The sequence below is a fragment of the Oncorhynchus mykiss genome, chromosome 19 (assembly GCF_013265735.2).
Source record: "Oncorhynchus mykiss isolate Arlee chromosome 19, USDA_OmykA_1.1, whole genome shotgun sequence".
NCBI classification, from domain to species: Eukaryota; Metazoa; Chordata; class Actinopteri; order Salmoniformes; family Salmonidae; genus Oncorhynchus; species Oncorhynchus mykiss.
Window position 1 is genome coordinate 62,566,254 of NC_048583.1, and position 20,000 is coordinate 62,586,253.

Sequence of the window (20,000 nt, forward strand, 5' to 3'; positions counted from 1 at the left end):
CTTCTGTTTGGTTCTGTTGGCTTCTGTTTGGCTTTGTGGGCTTCTGTTTGGCTTTGTGGGCTTCTGTTTGGCTTTGTTGGCTTCTGTTTGGCTTTGTTGGCTTCTGTTTGGCTTTGTTTGTTGGCTTCTGTTTAGTTCTGTTGGCTTCTGTTTGGTTCTGTTGGCTTCTGTTTGGCTATGTGGGCTTCTGTTTGGCTTTGTTGGCTTCTGGTTGGTTCTGTTGGCTTCTGTTTGGTTCTGTTGGCTTCTGTTTGGTTCTGTTGGCTTCTGTTTGGCTTTGTGGGCTTCTGTTTGGCTTTGTTGGCTTCTGGTTGGTTCTGTTGGCTTCTGTTTGGTTCTGTTGGCTTCTGGTTGGCTTCTGTTTGGTTCTGTTTGTTGGCTTCTGTTTGGTTCTGTTTGTGGGCTTCTGTTTGGTTCTGTTTGTTGGCTTCTGTTTGGTTCTGTTGGTTGGCTTTTGTTGACTTCCTAGTGAATACACCCCGGAAATGGGTTGTTATACTGTACAGTCGTGGACAAAAGTTTTGAGAATGACACAAATATTAATTTTCACAAACTGCTGCCTCAGTTTGTATGATGGCAATTTGCATATACTCCAGAAAGGTATGAAGAGTGATCAGATGAATTGCAATTATTTGCAAAGTCCCTCTTTGCCATGCAAATGAACTGAATCCCCAAAAAACATTTCCACTGTATTTCAGCCCTGCCACAAAAGAACCAGCTGACATCATGTCAGTGATTCTCTCCTTAACACATGTGTGAGTGTTGATGAGGACAAGGCTGGAAAGCACTCAGTCATGCTGATTGAGTTCGAATAACAGACTGGAAGCTTCAAAAGGAGGGTGGTGCTTGGAATCATTGTTCTTCCTCTGTCAACCATGGTTACCTGCAAGGAAACACATGCCATCATCATTGCTTTGCACAAAAAGGGCTTCACAGGCAAGGATATTGCTGCACCTAAATCAACCATTTATCGGATCATCAAGAACTTCAAGGAGAGTGGTTCAAATGTTGTGAAGAAGGCTTCAGGGCACCCAAGAAAGTCCAGCAAGCGCCAGGACTGTCTCCTAAAGTTGATTCAGCTGCGGGATTGGGGCACCACCAGCACAGAGCTTGTTCAGGAATGGCAGCAGGCAGGTGTGAGTGCATCTGCACGCACAGTGAGGCAAAGACTTTTGGAGGATGGCCTGGTGTCAACAAATAAGCCACTTCTCTACAGGAAAAGCATCAAGGACAGACTGATATTCTGCAAAAGGTACAGGGATTGGACTGCTGAGGCCTGGGGTAAAGTTGTTTTCTCTGAATCCCCTTTCCGATTGTTTGGGGCATCCGGAAAAAAGCTTATCCGGAGAAGACAAGGTGAGCGCTACCATCAGTCCTGTGTCATGCCAACAGTAAAGCATCCTGAGACCATTCATGTGTGGGGTTGCATCCTAGTCAAGGGAGTGGGCTCACTCACAATTTTGTCTAAGAACACAGCCATGAATAAAGAATGGTACCAACACATCCTCTGAGAGCAACTTCTCCTAACCATCCAGGAACAGTTTGTTGACGAACAATGCCTTTTCCAGCATGATGGAGCACCTTGCCAAAAGGCAAAAGTGATAACTAAGTGGCTCGGGGAACAAAACATCAATATTTTGGATCCATGGCCAGGAAACTCCCCAGACCTTAATCCCATTGAGAACTTGTGGTCAATCCTCAAAAGGCAGGTGGACAAACAAAAACTCACAAATTCTGACAAACTCCAAGCATTAATTATGCAAGAATGGGCTGCCATCAGTCAGGATGTGGCCCAGAAGTTAATTGACAGCATGCCAGGGCGGATTGCAGAGGTCTTGAAAAAGAAGGGTCAACACTGCAAATATTGACTCTTTGCATCAACTTCATGTAATTGTCAATAAAAGCCTTCGACACTGTTGAAATGCTTGTAATTATACTTCAGTATTCCATAGTAACATCTGACAAAAATATCTAAAGACAACTGAAGCAGCAAACTTTGTGGAAATTAATATTTGTGTCATTCTCAAAACTTTTGGCCACGACTGTACATGTTTGACAACCTGCCCTGGTTGTGTTTTAACCCAGTATACTGTTTACATGTTTATCCCCAGGACCTTGAGGATGACGAGTATGATGTGAGGAAACCAAAGAAGCACAGGAGGTCTATCGTGAGGACTGCCTCAATTACCAGGGTAAGAGATGGTAGCAAAGTCATCTAGACAACTTTTTTTTTTTTTTGCATTCTCATCAAGCTTAGCCTTATGAATAAGCCTTATCTTAATTTTTATTGGAAATAAGATTAGATACAGTTTTTTAGTTTGAGATTTGTTTTCTGCTAAAAAAACAAGAAGCGTCCGGTGGTAATTCACAATATCCCAGCGTGTTTTGTTGTTGTTGTTGTTGTTGTTGTTGTTTTTTTCTGCCTAAGATGCTACCTGCTGGTCAAACGGCAGCGTTGCCATGGTTTTTATTTCACCTTTATTTAACATGGTCCCACTTCCTTCAGGGGTTTTATACAGACATATTTCTGTATTTTATACAGACATATACAGACATATTTCTGTACCATCTAATCCGCTGCGAAAATGTATTTACAATATCCCCAAAAATGTATTTACAATATCCCCAAAAATGTATTTACAATATCCCCAAAAATGTATTTACAATATCCCCAAAAATGTATTTGCAATATCCCCAAAAATGTATTTACAATATCCCCAAAAATGTATTTACAATATCCCCAAAAATGTATTTACAATATCCCCAAAAATGTATTTACAATATCCCCAAAAATGTATTTACAATATCCCCAAAAATGTATTTACAATATCCCCAAAAATGTATTTACAATATCCCCAAAAATGTATTTACAATATCCCCAAAAATGTATTTACAATATCCCCAAAAATGTATTTGCAATATCCCCAAAAATGTATTTACAATATCCCCAAAAATGTATTTACAATATCCCCAAAAATGTATTTACAATATCCCCACAAATGTATTTACAATATCCCCAAAAATGTATTTACAATATCCCCACAAATGTATTTACAATATCCCCAAAAATGTATTTACAATTTCCCCACAAATGTCATATTTTCAGCTGTTTGAAAGCTGTTAAAAAAATTAATTTAAAAAAACATAGAAATGGAGCACATCCTTTCAATGAGTGACAGATCTATAACTCACATTTCTATGTTAATTTAGTTCGGTCCCCCTCCCAAAAAAGCGACATATTTGTTGTTGGAAATCCTTTAGAAGCGACTGATTACTCTCCCGGTTGTTGTTAGCCTGGGTGCCAGTCTGTGTGTGTGTGTGTTATTATTCCACGTGTAAACAGACCCAGGCTAGGTTTTTGTGATGGGTCTGTCTGTTTTGATGAGTATTTTTTTCTGTGTCCTCTTTTAGCAGCAGAACTTTAAACAGAGACTGGTGGCCCTGATCAAGAGGTTCCGAGTCTCAGACGAGGTAACAACCTGTCCAGCTGTTGTACTAACCTGGGTTGGGGTCAATGAGGGAACAACCTGTCCAGCTGTTGTACTAACCTGGGTTAACAACCTGTCCAGCTATTGTACTAACCAGGGTTAACAACCTGTCCAGCTGTTGTACTAACCTGGGTTGGGGTCAATGAGGGAACAACCTGTCCAGCTGTTGTACTAACCTGGGTTAACAACCTGTCCAGCTATTGTACTAACCAGGGTTAACAACCTGTCCAGCTGTTGTACTAACCTGGGTTGTGGTCAATGAGGTAACAACCTGTCCAGCTGTTGTACTAACCAGGGTTGTGGTCAATGAGTTAACACCTGTCTAGCTGTTGTACTAACCAGGGTTGGGGTCAATGAGGTAACATCCTGTCCAGCTGTTGTACTAACCAGGGTTGGGGTCAATGAGTTAACACCTGTCTAGCTGTTGTACTAACCAGGGTTGGGTTCAATGAGGTAACAACCTGTCCAGCTGTTGTACTAACCAGGGTTGGGTTCAATGAGGTAACAACCTGTCTAGCTGTTGTACTAACCAGGGTTGGGGACAATGAGGTAACAACCTGTCCAGCTGTTGTACTAACCTGGGTTGTGGTCAATGAGGTAACAACCTGTCCAGCTGTTGTACTAACCTGGGTTGGGGTCAATGAGGTAACAACCTGTCCATCTGTTGTACTAACCAGGGTTGTGGTCAATTCCATTTCCTTTCCAGTCAATTCAGAAATGAAACCCAATTCTAAAGGTTCCTCGTTGAAAAGCATTGAAGAGAATTGGACTTTCATTGGACTTCCTTAATTGACTGGAATTTAAATGGAATTGACCCCAACCCTGATACTCTGTTTTAAACGAGGTAACCCTGATACTCTGTTTTAAACGAGGTAACCCAACCCTGATACTCTGTTTTAAACGAGGTAACCCAACCCTGATACTCTGATTTATACGAGGTAACCCAACCCTGATACTCTGTTTTAAACGAGGTAACCCTGATACTCTGTTTTAAACGAGGTAACCCAACCCTGATACTCTGTTTTAAACGAGGTAACCCAACCCTGATACTCTGATTTAAACTTAGTAACATTAAGAATTTCTAAGTGTCATATCACTTACTTCAAACTGCTACGGTCCTTTTCATTAATTTGCTCAGTAGATTTATGCAAATATAAAAAAAATCTGTTTTCTTGTTTCTTTCTTACTTCTTGTCTCTGTGTCTTTCTATCTTTTTGCGTTTTCTGTGTGCGTGTGTGCGTGTGTGCGTGCGTGTGTGTGTGTCTCTGCGTCTCTCTGAATGTTCCAGGTGTTGGACTCGGAGCAGGACCCGGCAGAACCCCCTCCAGAGGTAGAGGAGGATCTGGACCTCGAGAGTCTGGACCTAGAGAACCCCAGTGACAGTGGACCGGAACTAGACGATGACGACAGTGTCCTCAGCACCCCGAAACCTAAACTCAAGTGAGTGGGAGGAGAGCTATCAGTGTGTGTTTTTATGTGCCCTTCCGTCTTGTGTATTAAAGCGATTTTAGCCCGGAGATATGGCGGTAGACTCTCGTGACACCATAGCAGTCTACACCACAGACATATTTCAGGGCAATGAGGGACTCCAGTGACTCTTTTCAGATACATTTATGCTTTCTCTTTCTCTTTCTCGATGCTTTCTCTTTCACAGGCCGTATTTTGAGGGTCTCTCCCTCTCCAGTTCTCAGACAGATATTGGCAGCGTCCACAGCAGTCGGAGTCACCGAGAGCCACCAAGTCCGGTGAGAACCACTGACTGAATCACTACGGATGAGAAAGAAATAAAAAGCTGAAATAGATCATTCTCTCAAATGTTATTCTGACATTTCACATTCTTATTAAAATAAAGTGGTGATCCTAACTGACCTAAGACAGGGAATTGTTACTAGGATTAAATGTCAGGAATTGTGAAAAACGGAGTTAAAATATATTTGGCTAAGGTGTATGTAAACTTCTGATTTCAACTGTATACTGCTAGCTATACTGTTAGCTATACTATTAGCTATACTGTTACTTATACTGTGCTAGCTATACTGTTGGCTAAACTGTTAGCTATACTGTTACTTATACTGTTGTAGCTAATGTGTTGTAGCTATACTGTTGTAGCTAATGTGTTGTAGCTATAGTGTTGTAGCTATAGTGTTGTAGCTATACTGTTGTAGCTAATGTTTTGTAGCTATAGCGTTGTAGCTATAGTGTTGTAGCTATAGTGTTGTAGCTATAGTGTTGTAGCTATAGTGTTGTAGCTATACTGTTGTAGCTAATGTTTTGTAGCTATAGCGTTGTAGCTATAGTGTTGTAGCTATAGTGTTGTAGCTATAGTGTTGTAGCTATACTGTTGTAGCTAATGCGTTGTAGCTAATGTGTTGTAGCTATAGTGTTGTAGCTAATGTGTTGTAGCTATACTGTTGTAGCTAATGTGTTGTAGCTATACTGTTGTAGCTAATGTGTTGTAGCTATACTGTTGTAGCTATAGTGTTGTAGCTATAGTGTTGTAGCTAATGTGTTGTAGCTAATGTGTTGTAGCTATACTGTTGTAGCTAATGTGTTGTAGCTATACTGTTGTAGCTAATGTGTTGTAGCTATACTGTTGTATCTAATGTGTTGTAGCTAATGTGTTGTAGCTATACTGTTGTAGCTATACTGTTCTTGCTATACCACCTCCCTCGTAAATTGTAATCCTCCTCTGTTCCCTTTTCCCTGCAGATGGACCCAGACAAGACTAAGAGCAGTGGAGACAAATTCCAGGCGGACAATGTCTCAGATAACGCTTCTCTTGTAAGTATTCTCAAACAACTGCCATCCATCCATTTCATGGTAGATACTGTAGCACTATTAGCCCCTGGTCACTGGGTCGTGGTCAGGTTATTTTTTTTTATCTCACTCAACATTTTTATGGCAGTAAAGTAGTTGTCAGATTAAAACATTTCACGACAGACCTGATGGAAACAGAACATTTTGTAGACAAAACAAAATACGCTAGACAAGGTGGGATCTTTTTTTGTGTTTGTAAAATGAATAATGCGATAAATTGCAGTGGATACTCCTTTATGCGCGAATATTGATATATATATATATATATAACCGTCATATTGAAGTAAACATGGAGTCACTCGATATGTTGTGATGAACTTTACAGGGTGGTGAAAGTGTACGATGAGCTTCATGCACCTTTCCAATAAATATTTAGGGTGTTATTCTGGTGACGTGAAGATCGATGCTCGACTGCCGTTTGGGAAATTTAAAATGATCTCAGTCCTTAGTCGAATAATAATCTCATTATGTAGAGTATACCCGCGCTGTATCTGCGAGCTGATGGCTAGAGCACACAGGGACCAATATCAGAGTAGACACGTTCGCTATATAACACAACATTCAGTGGGTCAAAACCATCAGTAAAGTAGAATTTATTTAATTTTATGTGGTACATTTTAATTTTACTGCAAAATAAATGTTTATGTGCACTACGTCATCATGCACTTTTATCTACAATTTGTTGTTGTTGTTGTTGTTGTTGATGGAAGCAGATCTCTAGTGGGAAAATGTGCAAATTGTTTTCATGCAGATTGTAGAATATTCACATGAAAATCTGTCACCAATTGGATGGACACCTAGCTAGTGAGAGTAACCTATATACAGTGGGGCAAAAAAGTATTTAGTCAGCCACCAATTGTGCAAGTTCTCCCACTTAAAAAGATGGGAGGGGCCTGTAATTTTCATCGTAGGTACACTTCAACTATGACAGACAAAATGAGGGAAAATCACATTGTTGGATTTTTAATGAATTTATTTGCAAATTATGGTGGAAAATAAGTATATTTTTCCCTCATGTTGTCTGTCATAGTTGAAGTGTACCTATGATGAAAATTACAGGCCCCTCTCATCTTTTTAAGTGGGAGAACTTGCACAATTGGTGGCTGACTAAATACATTTTTGCCCCACTGTAAATGACAAAAGAAACTAGATACTACCAACTGCCGTTGTGTCTTATCCCTGTCTTTGCTCCGTTCCAGCAGGAGGAGCAACCAGAGGCAGTGACCCCCACTACAGAGCTGGAGATGGACAACATGGACACCTTCCTGGAGAAACTGCCCCCTACTGGCAAGATGAAGAAGACCGAGTCCCTCATCATCCCTTCCAACAGGTGGTAAATACTGGCTAACTCTTTCAGTTAATCTTTCAATGATTCCTCGCATATTATCTCTTCCTTCTCAAGCGTATTGGAGGAGACGGTCTACGGTCCCTCTCTTCAGACCTTCTCATCCAGTGTGTTTTGAGGAGGTGAGAAGACAGGATGCAAGGAATCGAGGAAAGATGGATTGAAAAAGAGCCTCTGATTCCCTCTCTCAAACCTCTGCTAGATACTGCATCTTCTCACCTTCAGCTTGCTTCAGTCCGTGCACCTTGGTAGGAGAGAAAGGTGGCGACAGCATTTATTTTTCTCTCCAATCCACTCTCAACATCTCTCCATCCAGCCGACCATGTTCTCTGGGATTATTAAAGTATGACTGGTCCACTCTCAACATCTCTCCATCCAGCCGACCATGCTCTCTGGGATTATTAAAGTATGACTGGTCCACTCTCAACATCTCTCCATCCAGCCGACCATGTTCTCTGGGATTATTAAAGTATGACTGGTCCACTCTCAACATCTCTCCATCCAGCCGACCATGCTCTCTGGGATTATTAAAGTATGACTGGTCCACTCTCAACATCTCTCCATCCAGCCGACCATGCTCTCTGGGATTATTAAAGTATGACTGATCCACTCTCAACATCTCTCCATCCAGCCGACCATGCTCTCTGGGATTATTAAAGTATGACTGGTCCACTCTCAACATCTCTCCATCCAGCCGACCATGCTCTCTGGGATTATTCAAGTATGACTGGTCCACTCTCAACATCTCTCCATCCAGCCGACCATGCTCTCTGGGATTATTAAAGTATGACTGGTCCACTCTCAACATCTCTCCATCCAGCCGACCATGTTCTCTGAGATTATTAAAGTATGACTGATCCACTCTCAACATCTCTCCATCCAGCCGACCATGTTCTCTGGGATTATTAAAGTATGACTGATCCACTCTCAACATCTCTCCATCCAGCCGACCATGCTCTCTGGGATTATTAAAGTATGACTGGTCCACTCTCAACATCTCTCCATCCAGCCGACCATGTTCTCTGGGATTATTAAAGTATGACTGGTCCACTCTCAACATCTCTCCATCCAGCCGACCATGTTCTCTGGGATTATTAAAGTATGACTGGTCCACTCTCAACATCTCTCCATCCAGCCGACCATGTTCTCTGGGATTATTCAAGTATGACTGGTCCACTCTCAACATCTCTCCATCCAGCCGACCATGCTCTCTGGGATTATTAAAGTATGACTGGTCCACTCTCAACATCTCTCCATCCAGCCGACCATGTTCTCTGGGATTATTCAAGTATGACTGGTCCACTCTCAACATCTCTCCATCCAGCCGACCATGTTCTCTGGGATTATTCAAGTATGACTGGTCCACTCTCAACATCTCTCCATCCAGCCGACCATGTTCTCTGGGATTATTCAAGTATGACTGGTCCGCTCTCAACATCTCTCCATCCAGCCGACCATGTTCTCTGGGATTATTCAAGTATGACTGGTCCTCTCTCAACATCTCTCCATCCAGCCGACCATGTTCTCTGGGATTATTAAAGTATGACTGGTCCACTCTCAACATCTCTCCATCCAGCCGACCATGCTCTCTGGGATTATTCAAGTACGACTGGTCCACTCTCAACATCTCTCCATCCAGCCGACCATGCTCTCTGGGATTATTAAAGTACGACTGGTCCACTCTCAACATCTCTCCATCCAGCCGACCATGCTCTCTGGGATTATTAAAGTATGACTGGTCCACTCTCAACATCTCTCCATCCAGCCGACCATGTTCTCTGGGATTATTCAAGTATGACTGGTCCACTCTCACCATCTCTCCATCCAGCCGACCATGCTCTCTGGGATTATTAAAGTATGACTGGTCCACTCTCAACATCTCTCCATCCAGCCGACCATGCTCTCTGGGATTATTCAAGTATGACTGGTCCACTCTCAACATCTCTCCATCCAGCCGACCATGTTCTCTGGGATTATTCAAGTATGACTGATCCACTCTCAACATATCTCCATCCAGCTGACCATGTTCTCTGGGATTATTCAAGTATGACTGATCCACTCTCAACATCTCTCCATCCAGCTGACCATGTTCTCTGGGATTATTCAAGTATGACTGATCCACTCTCAACATATCTCCATCCAGCTGACCATGTTCTCTGGGATTATTAAAAATGTCATGAGGCTTAATTCATTTTTTTTAAACGTTAAAAAGCATTTTTTTACGACATCGGGGTAGCATACACAAACGTTTTGGCTTTAACAGCCTTCTTCAGGTCGTAGGTTCCTTGCTCTTGAGAATTCCCTCACACCTCCCAACCTTTTGTCTTCCATAATGTCTAGCTCAAACACCACATGTCCTTCTCTCTTTTTCTCCAATTGAAGAAACAATTGCTCTTTTTCCCCTCTTTTTACTGGTGGGAAGACAGAACTTTTGGTGGGAAGACAGAACTTTTGTCTTTCTGAGCTAATGTCCTGGAATTTTGTAGTTTAACATGACTCGACCAGAATCATTTGGGTGGCAACTCCCGAACCTGCATCCCCCCCCTAGAGCCGGCCCTGCCCTCTACTCATTTAGGGTCACACCTCTCTACCTGTGTCATTCCATACTCCTTAATTCAAATCCATCATCTTCCTTTCGCTTCTCCTCTACCTGAAGAAAACAAGCCCCCTTCTGTCCTCACTTTAGTGTTCTGGTGTCTTCTCCAGGCAGGAAGCTAAATTGGCAGGGAGGAGAGGGAGAAGTACTTCCCTAAAGGAGCGCCAGCCCAACAGACCACAGAACGAGAGAGCCAACAGCCTGGATAACGAACGCTTGCTCGACACACGCTGCCATCTACAGGTAGGAGGAGCACACTGCAAGCAAACCCGATCAGTGGCTGTTATGTGTCAAGCGTCACAGCGTAGGAGTGCTGACGTAGGATCCGTTTTGCCTTTTAGATCACAATAAATAACATTACTAGATTAGCACAGTGAAGCAGAGGGGGTTGTAGAGCATGCTGGTCTATAATTATAATATATATATATATATATAATAATTATATAATAGAAGCTCTGTCTCTGCAGTAGCCTCATTGTTAGGAAGGTGGGACGGTAATCAGATGATTTCTGGTTTGAATCCAGGGGGGAACAACTGCCCCCACGGCAGTTCAAGGCCGACTGCGGTACTGCAGGCATTGTTTGTAGAAAACAATGCAAGCCCCATTAGAGTAAATGGAAAAATGTCAATCTTCGTGGGAATAAAAATACGTTTTGAAGACTATCATGGTACCAATAATTGCTTCTAATACACCAGATGTATGTCCTTGAACCGATCATTTTTTTAAATCAGAAGAAGTTGTAAGGATAATTTAGTTGCTAATGGCAGCCTGGCTCTGTGGCTGACCGGCTCCAGGGGCGTGGCTCTGCGGCTGACCGGCTCCAGGGGCGTGGCTCTGCGGCTGACCGGCTCCAGGGGCGTGGCTCTGTGGCTGATTGGCTCCAGGGGCGTGGCTCTGTGGCTGATTGGCTCCAGGGGCGTGGCTCTGTGGCTGACCGGCTCCAGGGTCGTGGCTCTGTGGCTGACCAGCTCCAGGGGCGTGGCTCTTCCAGTGTCTGCATCTCTGCTGTGTGTGATGAATTTCTATTTCGATGCACAATAACAATTTTTATTATTTTCTATCTATTCTATAAGTGTATTCCCCCTCCACAGATCCCCAGGAAGACTGTGTATGACCAGCTGAACCACATCCTGGTGTCTGACCACCATCTACCTGACAGCATCATCCTCATCAACACATCTGATTGGCAGGGCCAGGTAAGAGACAGAAAGGGATATACAGGAAGTGACAAGTTTGTAACCCCTCTCTGGTCTGTCTCCATGACGACCAGAAGGAAAAACAATAGATAGAATTATGAATTACTAAACTTCTCTTCGCACCCTCGTATTCTCACATTTCCCACATATTTTTCTCTGTCCATTTCTTTTTTTATTTTCCCTTTCTCAAACTGTTCGCTTGCCTGCAAACAATGCCTTCAGGGTGTCTTCGTTACTTCCTGTTGAATGGGGAACGAGGGAGAGCTCGGTTTGTTGTTTTGGAAAGTCTATTGAAGAAGTTTGGTTACTAGCCATCTACATTTTGAGTTTAGATCCCGTGACGTGGTTAGCATCAGTTGCTGGGACTCAAATCAAATTTATTTATAAAGCCCTTCTTACATCAGCTGATATCTCAAAGTGCTGTACAAGCAATGCAGGCGTAGAAGCACGAAAAACTCCTTAGAAAGGCCAGAACCTAGGAAGAAACCTAGAGAGGAACCAGGCTATGAGGGGTGGCCAGTCCTCGTCAATCAAATCAATTGCTGGTCGGACTCCCTCCTGTCATTTGTGTGTCTTAATGATTTAATCCAACAGTGTGCTTAAAGCATCAGACAAGCTCAGTGAATATAGTTGATTTGATTAAAACACATACGATGTGTCAATATGGGAAAAATACACGTTTTAACATTTCGACCAAATGATTGGTCGAAGAACAGATTACTCTTGGTCAACAAATATGTTTTTTTTAGTCGGGGACATCACCCATTGGATGAAGTGATCACAATATAGTGGCTTTATCCAGGAAAACCAAAGTTCCAACAGCTGGGCCTAAAATAGTGTTTTAAGAGATCATACAAAAGATTTAGCTGTGACTCTTATGTGGATGATGTTAAAAACATCGTTGGTCTGATGTGATTAATGAAGGAACATCTAGAATCTGCACTTGATGAATTTATGAAATTGCTCCTTCCAATTATTGATAAACATTCACCTGTTAATTAAGAAACTGACTAGTAGAACTGTTAAGGCTCCATGGATTGATGAGGAATTGAACAACTGTATGGTTGAAAGAGATGGGGGCAAAAGGAGTGGCTAAGTCCGGCTGCACATCTTTCAACCAATCAGATGGCTTATTCATCACAAAACCATTTGATGTTGCAATTATGTCAATAATTATTTTGTTGGCAAAGTGGGCAAACTTAGGCAGAAAATGCCAACCACTAACAGTGAGCCATCGTACTCATGCATAAAAAAAAAAACTATAATGAAAGTTTTGAATTTTGTAAAGTTAGTATGGGAGAGGTGGGAAAAATGATTGTTATCGATCAATAATGACAAACCTCCTGGCATTGACAACTTAGATGGAAAGCTACTGAGGATGGTAGCTGACACTATAGCCACTCCTATCTGTCATATCTTTAATCTGAGCCTAGAGCAAAGTCTTTGTCCTCAGGCCTGGAGGGAAGCCAAAGTCATTCTGCTACCCAAGAGTGGTAAAGCGGCCTTAACTGGTTCTAACCGCAGACTTATCAGCTTGCTGTCAGCTCTTAGCTGTTGGAAAAAATGGTGTTTGACCAAATACAATGCTTTTTCTCTGTAAACAAATTAACAACAGCATGCTTATAGAGAAGGGCACTCAATATGTACTGCACTGACACAAATGACTGCTGATTGGTTGAAAGAAATTGATAATAATAATAAGATTGTGTGAGCTGTACTTTTATATTTCAGTGCAGCCTTTGATATTATTGACCAAAGATATTATTGAGAATAAACTGTTGTTGAGAAAACGTGTGTCAAACATGTAAAGTGAGGTGTACCTCAGGGCAGCTCTCTAGGCCCTCTACTCTTTTCTATTTTTGCCACTGGTATTAAACAAAGCATGTGTGTCCATGTGTGCTGATGATTCAACCATATATTAATACAAAACATGTCAGTCTCTCTTGGCTAAGAGTTGAGGAAAGGCTGACTGCATCTCTTCTCCTTTTTTTTATAAGAAACAATGTGTTGGAAATTCTAAATTGCTTGCAATTTACACACAGCACTGACACTTACCCCACCAGACATGCCACGAGGGGGTCTTTAAAAAAAAAAAAATATTTTAACCGTTATTTCACCAGGCAAGTCAGTTAACTTTCAGTGGGTTAACTGCCTTGTTCAGGGGACAGAACGACAGATTTTTACCTTGTCAGCTCGGGGATTCGATCTTGCAACCTTTCGGTTACTAGTCCAACGCTCTAACCACTAGGCTACCCTGCCAACCCGGTCCCCAGGTCCAAAACAAATTCAAGGCAACACCTCTCCTCTATGTGACCTACATGTTGTGTGAATGTACTGACATGTATGCGTAACTGATAAGATGCCAGCACACACACTACATGTCAATGTTTTTAAACGTGTATAAATTGTAAAGTATTTTGACTGTCTTCTTCGTTATGTGTCGGACCCCAGTAAGACAAGCTTTCACCATTGGCCGTCGACTAACAGGGATCCTATTAAAAACATTTTTTTTAAATCATTCCCCGCCCCCATCTGTTTTTTTTTCTCTCAGTATCTGTCAAGTGTTCTCCAGAACCAGCACCTCCCAGTGGTGTGTACCTGTACTACAGCAGACATCCAGGCCGCCTTCAACACCATCGTCTCACGCATACAGAGATTGTAAGCCTCACACCCATCCCTCTCTTTCCCTTCAGTCATTGTAGTACACTAGGATTCAGATTTCTGAAAAAAGCTGTACTGTTAACTAAATTAACCAGGTACAGATGCAGCTGTATTCAATTAACGTCTATTGTATACATCGAATGCAGGTATCGGGTTAATTAAAAAATACATATGGGGAGTCAGCTTGGGCTATACAATAACAATACTACAATAACAGGACATGAGTCTTATTGCCATTATCCTCTTGTGTGTTCCTGTTGTGTTTTATTGCCATTATCCTCTTGTGTGTTCCTGTTGTGTCTTATTGCCATTACCCTCTTGTGTGTTCCTGTTGTGTCTTATTGCCATTATCCTCTCGTGTGTTCCTGTTGTGTCTTATTGCCATTATCCTCTCGTGTGTTCCCGTTGTGTCTTATTGCCATTATCCTCTTGTGTGTTTCTGTTGTGTCTTATTGCCATTATCCTCGTGTGTTCCTGTTGTGTCTTATTGCCATTACCCTCTTGTGTGTTCCTGTTGTCTTATTGCCATTACCCTCTTGTGTGTTCCTGTTGTGTCTATTGCCATTATCCTCTTGTGTGTTCCTGTTGTGTCTTATTGCCATTATCCTCTTGTGTGTTCCTGTTGTGTCTTATTGCCTTTATCCTCTTGTGTGTTCCTGTTGTGTCTTATTGCCATTATCCTCTTGTGTGTTTCTGTTGTGTCTTATTGCCATTATCCTCTTGTGTGTTCCTGTTGTGTCTTATTGCCATTATCCTCTTGTGTGTTCCTGTTGTGTCTTATTGCCATTATCCTCTTGTGTGTTCCTGTTGTGTCTTATTGCCATTATCCTCTTGTGTGTTCCTGTTGTGTCTTATTGCCATTATCCTCTTGTGTGTTCCTGTTGTGTCTTATTGCCATTATCCTCTTGTGTGTTCCTGTTGTGTCTTATTGCCATTATCCTCTTGTGTGTTCCTGTTGTGTCTTATTGACATTATCCTCTTGTGTGTTCCTGTTGTGTCTTATTGCCATTATCCTCTTGTGTGTTCCTGTTGTGTCTTATTGCCATTATCCTCTTGTGTGTTCCTGTTGTGTCTTATTGCCATTATCATCTTGTGTGTTCCTGTTGTGTCTGATTGCCATTATCCTCTTGTGTGTTCCTGTTGTGTCTCGTAGCTGTAACTGTAACAGCCAGACACCCATCCCCATAAAGATAGCTGTGGCTGGGGCCCAGCACTACCTCGGTGCAGTCCTCAGGCTGTTTGTAGACCACCTCTCTTACAAGACCCCTGATTGGCTGGGCTACATGAGGTTCCTCATCATACCACTAGGTGAGTTTTTTTGGGCCCTTTCATAAAGTTATTCAGAACCCCTTTGACTTCCCCCCCCCCCCCACATTAATGTTAGGTTACAGCCTTATTCTAAAATGGATTTAAATTGGGTTTGAATACTTATGTAAATAAGGTATTTCTGTTTTTGTTTTTTTTTACATTTTATTTTAATAAACATTTCTAAAAAAGCCTGTTTTCACTTTGTTATTATGGGGTATTGTGTGTAGAAGGATGTGGGGAAACAATGATGTAATCCATTTTAGAATAAGGCTGATGTGGGGAAACAATGATGTAATCCATTTTAGAATAAGGCTGATGTGGGAAAACAATGATGTAATCCATTTTAGAATAAGGCTGATGTGGGGAAACAATGGTGTAATCCATTTTAGAATAAGGCTGATGTGGGGAAACAATGATGTCATCCATTTTAGAATAAGGCTGATGTGGGGAAACAATGATGTAATCCATTTTAGAATAAGGCTGATGTGGAAAAAAAGACGAGGGTCTGAATACTTTCCTTCATTAATGTTTTAATTCATTCAGACATTACAGTTTTTGGGAAGTTACTGTATAAATGTATATTGTTTTAAATGACACATTTCTATATACATGTTTTTCTAAAGGTTCTTATTGTGTATAATGTGTCGTCTATTCGTTGTTTCTATTCAGGGTCTCACCCAGTCTCCAAGTACCTGGGTACCATCGACTATCGATACAACAGTTTATTCCAGGACACTGCGTGGAGTGACCTGTTTTACAAGCCAGAAGCACCCGTCATGAGTACGACACACACGCACGCACGCACGCACGCACGCACACACACACAGACACACACACACACACACACACACACACACACACACACACACACACACACAGACACACACACACACACACACAGACACACAGACACACACACACACACACACACACACACACACAGACACACAGACACACACCACACACACTACACACACACACAGACACACACACACACACAGAGACACACACACAGACACACACACACACACACACACACACCTACAGTACTACCGGATGTATCGAGGCCGCTGTATATAGCTAGCCTGGTTACCAGATCTGTTGGTGCTATCATGAGAACAGATCTAGGACCAGAACAAGGAGGTGATATGATATAACCAACAGATCTGGGATCAGAACAAGGAGTTGACACCAACAGATCTAGGACCAGAACAAGGAGTTGGCACCAACAGATCTGAGATAAGAACAAGGAGTTGACACCAACAGATCTAGGACCAGAACAAGGAGTTGGCACCAACAGATCTGGGATAAGAACAAGGAGTTGACACCAACAGATCTAGGACCAGAACAAGGAGTTGACACCAACAGATCTGGGACCAGAACAAGGAGTTGATATGATAGCACCAACAGATCTGGGATAAGAACAAGGAGTTGACACCAACAGATCTGGGATCAGAACAAGGAGTTGACACAAACAGATCTGGGATCAGAACAAGGAGTTAACACCTGGTCCTAGATCTGTTGGTGTCAACTCCTTGTTCTGATCCCAGATCTGTTGGTGTCAACTCTTTGTTCTGGTCCTATATCTGTTGAACAAGGAGTTGACACCAACAGATCTGGGATCAGAACAAGGAGTTAACACCAACAGATCTGGGATCAGAACAAGGAGTTGACACCAACAGATCTGGGATCAGAACAAGGAGTTAACACCAACAGATCTGGGATCAGAACAAGGCGTTGACACCAACAGATCTGGGATCAGAACAAGGAGTTAACACCAACAGATCTGGGATCAGAACAAGGCGTTGACACCAACAGATCTGGGACCAGAAGGAATGAGTTGACACCAACAGATCTGAGACCAGGCATAGCTATTGCGAAAACAGAAGAGTACCAGAGTCCTCGTGTTTATGTGTTCCCTGTAAACTGTAGAAATAATTTATTCTTGAACGACAATAAATAAATGCCATCAATAAATCAACCAATCCTGTCATGTGGTGTACAGTGCAGGAGAGCCCAGACGTGGTTTCCAGGGTAACCCAGTATATGGTCGGGGCCAACGGAGCTCACCAACTCCCCATCGCTGAGGCCATGCTCACATACAAACAGAAGAGGTAAGGGCAACGTGTATACACACACACACACACACACACACACATTTAGTTATCTCACTTTATGGGCGGAATTTTCATATTGCACAAGTAATGTGCTGTTAAATGCAAAAGTTACCACATCTCATAATCTGGCAACGTGATTGAATTTGAAACTTTTCTTTAACAGTGTGGACTATAAAGAGGCGCAGTGCTGTGAACAAGTATTTGCCCCCTTCCTGATTTTCTCTATTTTTGCATGTTTTTGACACTGAATGTTGTCAAATCTTTTATTTTTCATTTTTACCACTTTTTCTCCCCAAGTTCATGAAATCTAATTGGTAGATACAGTCTTGTCCTGTCGCTGCAACTCCCGTACGGACTCGGGAGAGGTGCCACGCGTCCTCCGAAACACGACCCTGCCAAGCCGCACTGCTTCTTGACACACTGCTTGCTTAACCCAGAGGAAACACCGTACAACTGGCGACCGTGTCAGCGTGAATTGCGCCCCGCCCGCCACAGGAGGTCGCTAGAGCGCGATGGGACAAGATCATCCCGGCCTTCCAAACCCTCCCCCGTTACCCGGACGACGCTGGGCCAATTGTGCGCCGCCTCATGGGTCTCCCGGTCGCGGCCGGCTGCGACACAGCCCGGGATTGAACCCGAATCTGTAGAGACGCCTTAGACCTCTGCGCCACTCGGGAGGCGTTATCAGATCTTCAACCAAAACCTAACATGAGATAAAAGAAAATCAGAGTGAACAAATAACACATTTCTATTCTTATTTAATTTATTTAATAAACAAAGTTATGCAACGCCCGATTTCCCTGTGTGGAAGAGTGATTGTCCCCTTACACTCAATAACTGGTTGTGCCAACCTTTAACTGCAACGACTCCAACCAAACACTTCCTGTAGTTGTTGACCAACCAAACACTTCCTGTAGTTGTTGACCAACCAAACACTTCCTGTAGTTGTTGACCCACCAAACACTTCCTGTAGTTGTTGACCCACCAAACACTTCCTGTAGTTGTTGACCCACCAAACACTTCCTGTAGTTGTTGATCAGCCTCTCACGTCGCTGTGGCGGAATTGTGGCCCACTCTTCCATACAGAACTGCTTTAAAACTCAGCAACGTTTGTGGGTTTTCAAGAATGAACTACTCGTTTCCAGTCCTGGTAAAACATCACCATCGGGTTTAAGTCTGGTATTTGGACCAGGCCAAATCCAGAGTGTTATGTGTGCTCCTTTTCAGCCATTCTGATGTAGAATTGCATCCTTGTCTTGCTTCACGACCCAGCTGTTCTTCAGCTTCAGCTCACTGACGGATGGCCCGATATAGTGCACCTGGATGACATTTGCCTTCACTGAATAACCATGAATTCTGCTCCCACTCAGAGAATTCAAAAAATAATACAAATTATTAAATGACTAATTACTAAACTCGAGTTAAATATTCACCTCCTTTATAAACGCACATTGTAATTTTTTTTAAAATTTTAATTTTACCCCTTTTTCTCCCCAATTTCGTGGTATCCAATTGTTAGTAGCTACTATCTTGTCTCATCGCTACAACTCCCGTACGGGCTCGGGAGAGACAAAGGTTGAAAGTCATGCGTCCTCCGAAACACAACCCAACTAAGCCGCACTGCTTCTTAACACAGTGCGCATCCAACCCGGAAGCCAGCCGCACCAATGTGTCGGAGAAAACACTGTGCACCTGGCAACCTTTGTTAGCGCGCACTGCGCCCGGCCCACCACAGGAGTCACTGGTGCACGATGAGACGAGGATATCCCTACCGGCCAACCCCTCCCTAACCCGGACGACGCTAGGCCAATTGTGCGTCGCCCCACGGACCTCCCGGTCGCGGCCAGTTACGACAGAGCCTGGGCGCAAACCCAGAGTCTCTGATGGCACAGCTGGCGCTGCAGTACAGCGCCCTTAAACACTGCCCCACCCGGGAGGCCATAAACGCACATTGTTGAATACAAGTTTCAAAATTAAATCATCGCTGCCAGATTATAATGAGATGTGTACGGTAATTATTTAGCATGAGGAACGTATAGTCCTTTTATGTGCGTCTATTAACAGCTGCTTAATGAACAGCCAATAGGATTCCTGGGGACGTGATTATTAGGATATGATGATGATTATACATCAGTTATGGTACTGACACAGGTCACGTTGGAGTAGGGTTGTACTGTGGTTATGGTACTGGCACAGGTCATGTTGTAGTAGGGTTGTAGTGTGGTTATAGTACTGACACAGGTCACGTTGGAGTAGGGTTGTACTGTGGTTATGGTACTGACACAGGTCACGTTGGAGTAGGGTTGTACTGTGGTTATGGTACTGACACAGGTCACGTTGGAGTAGGGTTGTACTGTGGTTATGGTACTGACACAGGTCACGTTGGAGTAGGGTTGTACTGTGGTTATGGTACTGACATAGGTCACGTTGGAGTAGGGTTGTACTGTGGTTATGGTACTGACATAGGTCAC

At 42.8% G+C, this 20,000-nt stretch overlaps 1 protein-coding gene across 5 annotated transcripts in view; it reads left to right on the forward strand.

Annotated features, from left to right (window-relative positions):
- LOC110504279 (phosphofurin acidic cluster sorting protein 2) overlaps window positions 1–20,000 on the forward strand; it is a 102,699-nt gene that overhangs the window by 66,178 nt on the left and 16,521 nt on the right. For 2 of the 5 annotated variants that reach the window (XM_036955335.1, XM_036955338.1), the window contains exons 7-18: window positions 2,112–2,192; window positions 3,412–3,471; window positions 4,777–4,928; window positions 5,143–5,233; window positions 6,198–6,269; window positions 7,505–7,638; window positions 10,357–10,489; window positions 11,339–11,443; window positions 13,995–14,101; window positions 15,258–15,412; window positions 16,082–16,192; window positions 17,418–17,526. In XM_036955335.1, the coding sequence (XP_036811230.1) occupies window positions 2,112–2,192; window positions 3,412–3,471; window positions 4,777–4,928; window positions 5,143–5,233; window positions 6,198–6,269; window positions 7,505–7,638; window positions 10,357–10,489; window positions 11,339–11,443; window positions 13,995–14,101; window positions 15,258–15,412; window positions 16,082–16,192; window positions 17,418–17,526 (1,310 nt within the window). Of the gene's footprint in view, window positions 1–2,111; window positions 2,193–3,411; window positions 3,472–4,776; window positions 4,929–5,142; window positions 5,234–6,197; window positions 6,270–7,504; window positions 7,639–10,356; window positions 10,490–11,320; window positions 11,444–13,994; window positions 14,102–15,257; window positions 15,413–16,081; window positions 16,193–17,417; window positions 17,527–20,000 lie in introns of all 5 variants that reach the window. The other 3 variants (XM_036955336.1, XM_036955339.1, XM_036955337.1) reach the window with 2 other exon arrangements.